At 44.0% G+C, this 13,664-nt stretch overlaps 1 protein-coding gene across 1 annotated transcript; it reads right to left on the bottom strand.

The window, feature by feature from the left end:
- Window positions 1–6,595: 6,595 nt before the first annotated feature.
- On the bottom strand, window positions 6,596–12,811 carry LOC132330060 (glutathione S-transferase omega-1-like). Its single transcript, XM_059851932.1, has 6 exons — window positions 12,657–12,811; window positions 12,437–12,545; window positions 10,753–10,975; window positions 9,663–9,764; window positions 7,408–7,514; window positions 6,596–7,143 (listed from the first exon to the last, which is right to left on the bottom strand). The coding sequence occupies exons 1-6, from the start codon at window positions 12,688–12,690 to the stop codon at window positions 6,990–6,992; spliced, it is 729 nt and encodes a 242-aa protein (XP_059707915.1). The 5' UTR covers window positions 12,691–12,811; the 3' UTR covers window positions 6,596–6,989.
- Between the last annotated feature and the right edge of the window lie 853 nt (window positions 12,812–13,664).

Here is a 13,664-nt window from a genome sequence, read left to right as displayed (position 1 = left end):
TCTGTAGCTCGGGATCATCAGCAGTCTTGGTTTGGTGCAACTTTGTTAAAACAAAAACAAAACAAAACAAACAAACAAACAAACAAAAACAAAAAACAAAAAAACCCAAACCAAAAAAAAAATAAACCCATCCTGCTTCAAAGCTATCTGACTAGCTCAGCAACATTTTCTCCATTGAGCTCTTGATTTTCTAGAACACTTTTTTTCTTTGCCTCAATTTACTGCTTCAGTGTTGCTGTGGAACATAAAGGGTAACATCCCTAAAAAAAAAATCCTTTTTCAGAAGGGCAGTTGGCAGATTTTTGAACCATGCCATGAGTATTGTCTGTCATAGAGTAAGCAGAGCAGAAAGAGAAAGCCACCCACTCTCTATTGGTTTTTAGCTTAAAAATTTATCTAATGACTTTTTACCACTCATGGGGTAGCTGTAAGCAAAGACACAATCTCCTTTATTTCAAGCAGGCAGAAATACCTGTGCTATTAAAAAAAAAAAAAAAAAAAGCAAAGCAACCTCAGAGGATATGGTACCTCATAAGCATGCTAACATGAATTCAGTAAGGTACCAGCAGGGATCAAACTGGTAACACTGGTCTCAGAATGGAATACTGCTCAGGATTTGCCCACATATTGAACAGGTTCCATCCACTCTGCTCAACTCTGCATCATGGTTTGTTGCTTGCAGGACTAAAAGCTAACACAGGTTTGTCCCCAAATGCCACTGGCACAGAATCAGATTTTAACTTATATTTAACTGGATTCTCTTTGTTTGGGAAAGGATGTCTCAGGGTGTTGGGTCATTGGGTACAACCCAACATGTGAGAGCTGTTACATCCCTTCCAAGTAAAACTCCAAGCAGTCCTGTCTTTTTCTGAAATAATAAATTTATTATGGCAACATAAACTAGGTTATTTTTAGCAATCTGTGTGTTCACACATCTGGGCCAGGGGGAAAGAAGGCCTATGCTTTCATCTCCTTCCAAGTAGCTTCTGATTCCATCAAAGAACTTTCACTCAATTTGATAGAGCTCAGAAAAACCTATGATAATCTTTAGGCAAGCAGGCAAATGGACAGGAGACAAAGACTCTCATAATGCTTCAAAAGCACGTAAGAGGTATTTTAAATATTCCCAGTGCAGTAAAAGGTAGTCTCATGTCTTCTTTGACCTGAAGAAATATGCTGTGAGAAAATGCAGAGTTGTGTTACTGCTTCTGCTGCTCTCAAAATGATTCACCCAACTTTGCAGCAGAGCCTTAAGGGAAGATGGATGCAAGCAGTTATTCCCATCATATCTATTGGACTAGTCTGGTATCAAAATAGAAATCTGAGCAAGCCCCTGCTGTGGATCAATTCATGTTACAATGTTTTTCAAAAGCAACTTCATTTTCCAGTTATGTTACATTTAAGAGTGTCATCTGAGACTCAAGTGCTGGAAGTAAAATCTCTGGCTGCAGAGGCAGAGAACAAAGCTTCTCAGTCATTCAAAGGCAGCACCTCTGCAAATAAAGGCTCTGAGTTTACAAGTAATTATAAATCTGTCTAGCTAAAACCAGAGCTCACCCAGAATGGTAGAGGAGGAGGAGAAAAAAAAAGACATTAGCTTTATTGATCTGCTCTGAGGGGGAAGCACAGAAAGTGCTGAGGTGAAACATTTAAATACAGCCTGTTCAGATATTTGAGTGCCTGTAAAATCTCTGACTGTGGCACTATGTTAAAAATTATGCTCAAAAATAAAAATAAAACCAATGAAGTTCTTAAGGGTGTCTTAGGCACTCTGTAGGAAAAGGAGTCTATTTTAGATGTGAAACTATCTTCAAATCCACTGGTGGGCTCACAGCCATTAACAGTCTCAACTCAAAGATTTAATCATGTAAGGAGACAAGATGAAGTTTCTGTCTGCATTGTTCTACTTTGCAGAAGAGCCATGACACTTATAATGCCATTGGAAGTCCAATTAGGCATCTTTGTGCAGACCATTCAACACCCAGGATCCAACACAGAGCAATACAGCCCAGGGGGCAGAGCTAGGCAGGTCTGGGATCAGTAACCACGGTGCACAGCCCAACTCTTCAGTCACTTCACCTCCCCAGGTGCATCAAGAAATCCATTCCCTTGCTCCCAGCCTTCAGTCTTGCTCTCTAGCCCTCTGCTGGGAATCAGGCAGCACAGAGGGATTTCCCAAATCCTCAGGGAGAGGGTATGTAGCTTGTGAACATGTTCCAGATGTCATCCCTGTCTGCTCACACCAGGCAGGGCAGGGCAGGGCAGCCCTGGATGGTTCTGTGCCTGTAAGCACAGATGACCCAGAGCAGCCCCTCCTGGCCTCCATCACCTGGGCATTCCCACAGAACAGTGTTCTGCACTCTCAGCAGAACACTGGATATTCCTGCCAGTTCACCCTCAGGCCTATCACATCAAGTCAGGGTTACAAACCTCCTGTATCCAAAACCAGAGAAAAGCAAGGCTTGCCCACATGCAGCTGTCTACCAGAGCCCCACACTGACTCCCCTGCCAGAGCCACACCTGGCAAAGCTTTGGAAGTGAAAGGTTTGATCCAGAGCAGAGACAGACCAGCACAGAACAGCCAAGACACATAAAGCATATGGAGAGGAACTGAGGCACCTAATCTGGGGGCTTGAATGCACAGGCTATATCAGAACTGTCTTCCCACAAAGACAAACAGCTGATTAATCACCACACCTTAATTACTGCAAGTAAGAGGAGACAAACTCTGCTTCCAAGCCTAAACAGGCCCAGAAGAGAGCTGTGATGAATGTATGGGGAAAAAACACCCACACTCCAACCTGTGGATTGGCCCAAAGCACATTCTTGTTGAGAGCTCCCTCCTGGGGATGGTTTGAGTGACAGAAGGAAAGGCACAAAAGCATCCTTTGGGGTAGCAGGAATGATGCAGAGAGCTGCAGGAAGGACAGCATTAATTCATAATGTCTCCACTGGTCCTCACTGATTCTTCAGGCAGTCTGAAGCTGACAGCTTTTTTCCTCCTTTTTTCTCAGCCCTACTATGCTTTTGCTGTGCAGTCACATAGGTGACTCATGCAAATGGTTTGCAGCTTACAGGAAACACTGTCTGTTCCCTACTCAACTTGTGGCTGTTCAGTGCCCCTATTCCTGGCTCCCTTTCCCCTGGAGAGATGGCTTTTTCCATCAGCTTTGCCAAGGGTGGTGGTTCTAAGACACAAACCTGCAGCACGTGCTGCAGCTCTCACAAGCTGCTTCCTGCTCACCAGAAGATGCTGTGAGAGGCACGGAACAGGCTCCACACATCAGCCCTTCATACCAGCTGCATTATCACTCCCGCCTGGACGCAGATACAGTGTTATTGCAGACTGCTAAACAGCTGTCACACTCTATCCCAAGCACAGTTGCATCTCACTGACAAGTTTTGAAACTGCATCTCACTGAAAGTTTTGTTTTAGTAAATCAAAGTATTGTAGAAGGGGAAAAATACTAATGACATCACATGGCATCATTACTTCACTCAGATAAATCAGCAACTGCCATCCCTGTTGGCTTTGGACCAGCAGTAAAAAAGACTGTTTCCCTTACAGAAAATGGGAGTGATTTAGTAAAATTGCCCCTGACCTCATGACTTTAGAGGGACTGCATTTTCAAGAGCCATTCCCAAGTGAAATCTGTGTCAGAGGAATGGTGAAATAATTAGGCTACTAGTAAAGACAGGAGAGAGGATAACAAACAGCAAACAGCCAGTTCTCAAACCCTGCTAATGCAGGGGAACATTAGAGATGCCCTGACAGTGGAAAAATGGGGAGGGCAGTCCCAGGACATGTAACACTGTGCCAACACCTCATGCCCAATGCATGCACTCACAGCCAGGCCTGTCTGGTGAGCAGGACAGACAGCTGCTAAATTAAGCATGGCAAGAATCTGAGATTAAGTGAAACAGCAAAAAGTTGAGATTCCCTTTTCTCTTCCTTTTTGATTGACTAGAAAAAGCAACAAATCCACAGGCATCTATGTGAAGATGACAGAAGTGTTCCATGTGTCTGTAGTACATTATTTTTGAAACTTTTCAAACCAGTATATCCAGTTACTACCACTTTCAGTGCAAGAAACACTGGCCCTTTTGATACTTCCCTAGACAGAAACTTCTCAACAATTTCCCCAAGCAAGGGCCTTCTGTTATAGCTGCAGTCCCATTCACCCAGATTCCCACTCAACTTACCCAAAACTCAGCAAAACTTCCCAGATCTGAGAACCTGGGATCCCCATTCCTTCCTCCTCTCTTGGCTCCCCTCTACCTTTCTCTTAGCTTCAATATAAGGGACCCTAAAACTATAATGAACAAACACAGGAACACATCTTGTATGAGGGTACCAAACATCTCCAGGATGTCAGTAAAAATACAGGGACATGCTACAAATGCAGGACAGAACAAGGCCCAATGCCTTGCTAACCTGAAGTATCTGCTAATCTGCTATCCATCATGCTACTAAACTCACTATTTTTATAAGACAGACTCTGTCCTTGTTTTCTTGATACTGAATTGATCTTTTTTAACCTATGCTAGTAGCAGTTATATTTGATGGCACAAGAACAGAAAATAAACAAGCACCTTCTTTTTTTCAAAAGGAAAAGCACTAACAATTTTCAAGGGCAAAACCTGGAACAGAAGGCAAGACCTACTTACTTTACTACCTGATCCACAGAAGGTTTTAAGGAGAGCTCTGACCAAAGGGGAGAGCTGTTCATCTGCTTGATCCCCTCCTTACAGACTTCCATCTTTCTCTTCTGTTGACCAACACTGAAAATGAAAATGCCTCCTTTACACATCCACCCTGAAAGGAGAGAGCCAGTCCATTCCATGGTAACTTGTCTTTTCCTTTCAAGACTGGGCCAGTATTGCATATTCATTACCACATTAAAAACACTTTGCCTGAGGCCTGTATTTCTTGCTGTGCTGTAATGAGTTCAAGACCCCAGATGTCTGCTTGGTGATTTAGAACACAGATATTTAATAGTAAATTATAAGGCAGAATATTTCATTTTACTTTTTTTTTTGCTGAAATAGCACATTTTTAATGGTACACTACAGCCACTAAATAAAGATGGGGAGAGCATTTCTGTCTGTTCAGATAACAGAGGTTACTGTGGTCTGGCTGGAGCCAGTTGAGTTTTTGGATGCTGATCTCTGCTCTTAACCTATTACTGGATCTCCCTAATGTCACATCTCCCATTACAGTCAAATAACACATTGGAGCAAAATGTAATATATTTCCAGCACTATCCTAACAGCTTTTAACAAGCCCTACACAAAGCAGAGCTGCTAATAAAACCAAAATGCTCTGCAGTTAATTCTTGGAAGCTTGCCACTGAGATCCCACCAACACTACTTCAGAGACATTGGCTTTATAAAGCTCAAGCCCTGCTTTTATCTAATGGAAGGGCCCAGATCCACATCCTGACAACACTTCACAGCTCTTAGCTTCCTCTGATCCTCTGACAATCTATGAAACATGTGTAGCATCACATCTCGACTGGAAACTCTTAAAAACTACAGTATTCTAGAAGGAACAGTAGCATAATTATTATTTTTCTAAGTAGTACCAGATTTGATTAAAAGCCACAAAGATAAACAGGAGGGGAAAAGCTGCATAGTTGAATTAAAGCTAATAGGAGCATAAACAAGGCCCTCCAACAGCCACAGGCTGACAGACCAAGTTCCTGCTCATTCTTTTTTCCTACTTGAAGTTACACAAGCATGCACCACCTCAGTTACCATGCCAGGGCAGAACATGTTATAGGAAAAAGATCAGTCTACTTCTCCTCCAGAAAACTCCAAGACTCCCAGTGTCTCAATTACCATGAAATCCATGAACCACCATATTCTGCTATGCTACCTCACCTCACTGCAATGGGAGGCAGACAGGAACAGTCTTGCATCTCTAAGGCAACCACCTCAGCCCCACAGCCCTGCCCTTGGACACTCTGCTTTGCCTTATTTCTTTCTGTGTGCTTATGCCCTGGAATTATGGCTAGTTTGGGTTGCTAGTGCTCTGACAGACATACAGAACTGAACAACATCAGAGTGAGTCATAGATGTGAACAGGAAAAAAAAAAAAAAAAACAAAACAGGAGAGGAAGAAGTTTTTCCTGTGACTGCTTGTGCTCCAAATAATCTTGTCCCCACAGTGCTATATTAACATACAGGATATCTTTAAAGATGTTCAACTAAAAAGCTCTGATCCTGCCACTTACCTGATAAAACAGAACACACTCTTTCCTTCACCAGCAGCAAGGCATCACCAGCATAATGTTCTGACTAAACTACTTTCATTTCTGCTCTCTGATTTTACCTACACCTTGACAAACAAAACAATGCTTCATATTCTGATAACAGAAAATCAGTGTCCTTCTGCTCAGGATATTGTTTTTGTTGGCTTTACTCCTTACTCCAGCCTTTAGGTTAGCACCTAGAATAAACACACCAGTACTTCAGAAGGGCAGAGAAGGATTAAACCCATACACTCCCCTAGCACATCTAACAAAAAATAGAAGCCCTTACTAGAAACCAGTCCAGTGACTAACAGCTGCCCAGAAAGAGGAAGGAAAAACTGTTTGAAGACACTGATTGTTTTTTATTCATTCTCAAGAAACGAGTATTACAATTTTTAAATCAGGTAACAGCATCACTTCAGGGACTGCCCACTGCAATGCCTAGAAAGAGCCCAGAGATAAGAGACCATCACCTCTTGAGTGGAGAGATTTTCTTCTATGTAATATTCATGGCCATCAATGACTTTCCATCTCTTGCTTCAAGCAGGAGATCCTGCCAGCACATCCTTCCTCCAACAGGAAGGACTGGAGTTCACAGAGGGTTTCTCAGCCTTTTCAGGACAGATTTATTCTCCATTATGAATACAACCACAGAAGAGCCCCCACCAAACTACACTGACTTCCCACACTGAAAAACAGCACTAACACTTCAGCCAGTACGCTCCTACGAGCACCTCAGAGCCCATAATCACATGCCTCAGGGCTGTTCTTCAGATACAGTTGGAGGTAGTTTTTGTATGTCTGTGGGTCAGTTATTGTAGCCTTGATAGCAGGGTCCTCCTTCATGGCCTCCATCCAGCGTTGGAGCTTTGGGGTGTTATCCAAAGAGCTACAGGAAAAAGGAAGAGACTGAGTAATGCAAATGGAAAATTTGGAGGGCATCAAGGAAACAAAACAGCTTGAAAAATTCCATTTTACTACTTTCTCTGTCCCGGTACAATGTCCAGTTTAGAGCAGGATGCTTCCCCCAAACTGCAACACAATACAAGCTTTCTTCAGCAGCCCCCAAGAGTGGCCCATTGCTGCAGAGTACACCAGGAATATTGATGCTGAGGCACTTCAGAACACACCAAAAGCCAGGCAAAGTACTCACTCCTTTAGCTGGAATGGTTCCAGACGTTCAAACCATGGCCAGATCATGTAGTCAACCATTGAGACCGAGTCCCCACCATAAAACACCGTGTTGCGTTTGGACAGAACCTGGGAAGGGTGAGAGGTGTCAGCTGCCCCGCAAAGGAAAAGTGTAGCAGAACACTACACAAAAACCCCACTGCACAGTGGAAGGCAGGCACACTACAAGGATCAGTGAGCAAATGAAGGAGATACAGTATATTTCTCTTGTGCACATAGTATTAGCAGAGTCAGTATAGTTAAGATTAATACTAGAGCTGCTATTTCATAAACTCAGCCCAGCTCTTCTCCAGAGGTTCAAAATCTGTCACAAAATATGAACCACTAAAAAGCTGCAGCATGTGGACAGACAGGAGTTTTGCTCAGAATATTTGTGATTTCTCGCTTGTCATAAAGCATAAATAGCACAGACTAATAAAACACAGCAGCAAACATTCTTTTCCTGAGCAATAAATCCAGCTAAATTAATCATCCTGCTAAGTTAGAGCACCATTTTAGCAGGGACTCTTTTCCCATGGCAGTTGAGGCAAAGTGGTGTCAGGGAAGCATTTCTAACATTACATCTCAAACTGCATTTGATTCCAGGTGCAAAAGTAAGAGGAAGCAAGTGTAACTTACACCAGAAAGAGATCCTTCTCAAAGCTCGGCACAGGGCCGACAAAGAAAGCAGGGCCAACAAAGCATGCAGCAAGCTCTCCTGTTACATTTATGACTCTGATGCATTTTTAAGTGCCATGGTTACCCAATTTAATACGCTTTAATGAGCCTCCAGAGCTTGTTCTCCTCTTTCACTAGATTAGTGGCTCTAAATTCATTAGTGGCTATTTTCGGGCGCTTTGGTGTTTTAAAGGTGGAACTCAAGACATTGCAAAACTTGGTCTTTTTGAACACACACCCCCTATACACTCACATGGCATTTACTGCCTGTCCATAACCCCCATGATCTAGCAGACATCTTGAAGCAGCCCTTCAGGAAGCACGGAGCTGTTTGAGCTCCCAGGTGTCTGGCAGAACACAAACAGCAGCTGCACAGGGGCAGTGACGGGAACACAGCCCCCTCTGTCGGGCAGCAGAAATCGAAATACAGAAGCGTTCCAAAGCACTTCCCCTCTGGAATACCTCTTGCAATACCCTGAGGGAAGTTTGCATGGCTCTGTTTCAGCCTTTCATTCACAGGTGACCATCAGCTGCTGCTGTAAAATCATTCAGGGTATAGTAGAATAGAGACACTGAAGGAACAGCCAAGTTCTTTCAGAATATTAATCAAGCAGGAAGGTTAATCCTTCCTTAATGTTTAATACATCTGTGTTTCAGGGAAGTGAAACAAACAACTTCCCCCAGGAACCCATCATCTGCACTACTCCAGCCTCAGTCTGATCAGATGGACAAGACTACCCTGGAAACAATTGTGTTTTGGCAGCACAAGGGGATGGGCAAGCAGAATGCACCAGACTGTTAGAACTAGGAAAGTACTAAAAGGTTATTGGCAACTTTGCACCAGAACAGAAATATTCTGGAGGAATTGTTCTTCATTGATCAACCCAAGCATTGGCTGTGGATGCTAAAGATAGAAGGAATGAGTTCATGACTGAGACAAGTGCAACTGCTGTTCAGATTAGCCAAGAATCATTACTGACACAGACTGTCAAGTGGCTAACACAGCATGAAAGCCACCTGACGCTTTCTGGAGCTCCACTAAAACTGCATTACACCACCAGATGCAGAACATGGTCCAGGGTTGGATTTCTACAAAGCACACATTACATTCTGCTTCCACCCACCCCCAAAGATAAGCTCTAGAATGAAAAAGCTTTTATGTCATCAGCAAGGTACCTGCACTGGTTGGGTTCAGCACAGATGCTCTTCAGCAGCTCAGACTCTTCAGCCCTTGCTCTTAGTACATGCTGCAAGGTTCTCCTTCACTTAGAGCAGAACAAAGATATCCAAGACAACAGCAGTCTGCTAGAACTCAAAAATCTCTACAAGTCTACACAGTCTTTATCATTAGATAAAGTTCAGTTTAGCTAGTTCTGGTCCTTGAAATTTATTCCAGTGGTGCTGTTGTGCATCCTGGGCTGAGGGTAATAAATTGAGAGATTGCTTCTTGTGGTAACTACCAACTAAATGAGAGATCTACCTCCAAATGCCACAGCATGAAAGGAAAAAAGGGAACATATAAAGGCTGGCAATCTCCTCATTATCATGAAATACTCTCACCTCTTCAAGCTTGCCAAACTTTTCAGCAATCTCTGCTTTCAGTGCAGTGGTGTCCTGTCCATCTTTGACTGCCAAAACATGCTTGAAAAGCAAGGATGTTATCTATACAAAGGAAAGTATAAAGTTTTTAATGCACCCATTACAAGAATACAAGTTAGTCACTCAAAACTTAAAATGTTAACTTAGATGTTAAGATATTAAATGCAAATTAAATCTGAAGAGATTTGACATTAAAGAGCTACATAAAGTTAATTGATAAAAATCTTCTATACTTCATACAAGGCAAGCAAAAGCATAGAGGAAGAATTAATACAAACAGTATTGAACTTTAGTCCTGCAATAAGAAGAGAATAGTGAAAAGAAAAGTGTTTTCTATCTGCACATTTTCTTTCTTGCAACACACTTCCCTCTTTCCATTCAGTCTATTTACAAAAGCCTGTTGCAAATACATTCTCCCTTTTATTCCCTTTGCATCTTCTGTTTCTTTCTCTTCTGTCTCATATCCATGTGCCTTCTTTCACTTCCTAGACTCCTCAAATCACATGCTTTGTATGTTTGAATGTACAGAAAGGTTAATTCCGCTCAGACAGCTCCAACCCCAAATAAGAGACAAAACCAGCCTCCCTACACAAGTCCCGTGTTTACAGCCATGTGCCATCTCCTGTCCACGGTTTTAGGCTCTCTCACTCAGGCACTTCCCACATCCTGCATTCACACAGTACTTCCTACAGAAAGGATCAGAATAAAATACAGCAATTGTCACTTCCCAGCTCTCATATATTTGGCTAATTTGGTCTGCTAACCTTTGCTCTACTGTAGGATGCTCAAAACCCGACCTCAGTGATAAAAACTTTCACTTGCTTGGATGCCTTCCTGCATCCAACCTTGCACAAAATTCTGGGAGCAATTCAGAGACACAGCAGATTGTATGTGCTCACAGCAAAAGGCCTCAAATATCCCCTCTGCTTATTGAAATGCTCATCCCAGACACAGAACCTGCCTTCAAGGATGAAAGCAACATCAGCAACAGAGCTGCAGTTTTTGGTGCAATGGTGAAGTCAGGAACAGTCCCACTCTGATCACACAGTACCTTTGAGAAGTCTTCCAAGAGCATCTTCTGACAAGCTCGCTCATAAGGGTCTGAAGGCATCAGCTTCTTCCCTGGAAATGCTTCATCCAAGTACTCACAGGTGATTGGGGACTCCCAGATCAGCTGGCCCTTGCTGGTCTCCAGAACAGGAACCAGCCCAGCGGGGTTCTTCTCAAAGTACCAGTCAGGTTTGTTCTTCAGATTGATGTTGATTATTTCATGGCTAAAAGAGTAAAAGAAACAAGAGCCAGACAGGCTCAGTTCTGCTCCAGTCCACCCCATAGCATGGTGAAATGCAGTCAACTCAGCAGTTCAGTACTTGAGAAGCTCAACCCTCAAGCCACTGTACTCCCCTGTTTTCTTTGAAGCTGTTTGCAGGACTAATCCTTTGACACAGAAGTACTGCCATACTTTGCTGGAGAGAGCACACACTGACTTGCAATGAGTTATCTACAGACTGCATGCATGTCTTTTATTAGTTTAACAAGCACCCAACTACCAGGCCAAAAGCAAAGATTAGAACTCAGCATACTCACCCCATCTGAGTTCAGGGACAGTTTAAGAAACAAGGAGTTGACTGCAAATGAGCTACACCTCAATTAAGAAATGCATCTGAAACTTAACCTGCCCTTACACCAAAGAACAAATCAGAACAGCATCCTTCTTATCTTTCCAACCTATGGCCTCATAAGAAACAACTGCTTAGGGTAAAGGCAAATAGACATTGATTTAAAAAAAAACCCACGGGAAATATGTCTATATTAAAAAAACCAGAAGTTATATACTAAGTAATATGTGGGACCCCAGAAAATTCCTATTAAGCCCAAAGGTCTGTTAAACACAGCTGAGCATTCAAAACAACTATGAAGTTACCAGAAGGCAACTATCACATATAGGTAGCCATAAAACCCCTCCAAAACCACTATGCTATAACAAACCTTCCAGATCCAAAATCAGTCCAAAGACACTACATAAAAATAGAATAAAACTGACCCAGAAGTTTTATTGCATCTACTCTTCCAAAACTAAAACACCCATGTAAAAAACAAAATTAACTAACTCAACTCTCATCTTACTATCAAGAGACCTGTTAGTATCCCCTATTCCAACATGAACTCCCAGCCTTGTGCTGGTTAACAAACCACTGTCAGGCCTTGGACTTAGCAGAACCACAAAAAGATGGAAAAAATGGTTAATTTTAATTTGTACCTGAGGGAGACACTCGACCCCATTCAAGAATGCTGATATGGCTATCTTGAAAAAGAAACAAACACAAACGCTGAATTTTATTAACTTACTACAGCACAAGAACAAGACAATGTTATAGGAACAGAGCACATTTCCTCTTTTAAAAAGGCCATTCACTCTCTAGGGTGTTTTGCTGGGCAGTGACACAACAGAAACAACTGAATATCCGTAGCTTCCAGAATTTTCACAGCCACTCATATCAAAAACAGACACTGTTTGTTATGTCTCTACTCACATTTACTTAGGGCAAAAATTATAAAAGAAAATCAGCTTGGGGTTTTTACTTTGGGCCTTTATGCAGCTGCTTTCATACAGACCCTACTCATTCAAGCTCCAGAGCAAAATCACACACAGAAGCCTCTTCCCAAGCAGTTAGTTCAGGGATGTTTAATTTAGAAGCCAGAGGAAGACAGGCCCGCCGCGGGCCGGAGCTCACCTGATGCCCTTGGCGCGGAGAACCAGGCGCGTCCGCTGCGCGTAGGGGCAGAAGCGCATGCTGTAGAGCCGGATCAGCCCGGCGGGCACCGGGCCCGGCGCCGCGCTGCCTGCGGGGAGAGCACAGGGGCTGTGACCGCCGGCCCTGCCCCAGCCCGAGAGCTGTGCCGGCCCCCTGCCCCAGCCCACCCCGAGAGCTGTGCCGGCCCCGCGGCGCTTACCCTTGCCCAGGCTGCGGGAGTGATCGCCCGACATCTCGACACGGCGCGATGGGCTCCGATCTGTGATGGCTCCGACCAGTGACGGCCCCTCCGGAGCGCCCGGCCCAGGGCCGCCGGCCCCGCCCGCCGGGGAACGGTGTACGACCCCGCCTCTCTCCCTGCCTCCCTTCCCTCCGGTCCTGGGGCAGCGCTGCTGCCGCTGCTGAGTCCAAGAGCTGCCCGGTCTCCCTCAGCTGGCCGTCCGCCCCACCGAGCTTGAACACGCACTGCTCAGCTTCTCTGCATGCTCTCCCTCTCTCCCTCCTCGTTTACAAATAAGTGCACAACCACCTCCGGCATTCCCGTGGAGTTAGAACACTCATGCAAGCTCCGCCTCATGGGCCAGGTGTATCCATAAGCCGGGCCTCCAGCGGCTGCTGAGGAACCAGATTCCCCTCAGTGCCTCCTCCTGCATCACTCACCACCCTCCGAAACCCAATCCAGCCCCACCTTGAGGGTAACAAGAAGGGTTTCTCTCTCCTGCAGCTGTTCTGCTTCATGACAAAAACCCTGAGAGGAACTAATAACCCAGCAAACAACAGACCATAGCAAAGTTAAATCTAACTTAATTACTACAGTGCAGTTATAGAGGGATTCATGCCTGCTTCTGCAAACGTCTTTGTGGGAACATCAGTGTGTGCATAGAGCAAAAGAAAGAACCAAAGCACAGATTGAAGTCTCCTCCATCCCTTTGCTCCCTCTTCACTTGAGATTAGGGTACCAGGGCCTTCCTTGTACCAGCTTTCCTTGAAGTATAATAATGGAAATGGAGGTGCTTTCCTCTTAATGATTTTCATATATTCACACAGTGTCCAAGTTGATTTCTGACCACAGAGGTAAAGTGATTCCCTTCCTGTGGCTCCACACACCAATCTTCAGGTTGGCACTGTACATTAATTGAAACAGCACATTTGTAGGGACCAGTGGGCTGGCACAGCTCTTGCCAAAGGGAGGGAAAATCCTGACCTT

Source organism: Haemorhous mexicanus, chromosome 7, assembly GCF_027477595.1.
Source record: "Haemorhous mexicanus isolate bHaeMex1 chromosome 7, bHaeMex1.pri, whole genome shotgun sequence".
Classification (NCBI taxonomy): Eukaryota; Metazoa; Chordata; class Aves; order Passeriformes; family Fringillidae; genus Haemorhous; species Haemorhous mexicanus.
Note: the sequence above shows the minus strand (reverse complement) of the source record. Positions and strands in the feature narration are given on the sequence as shown.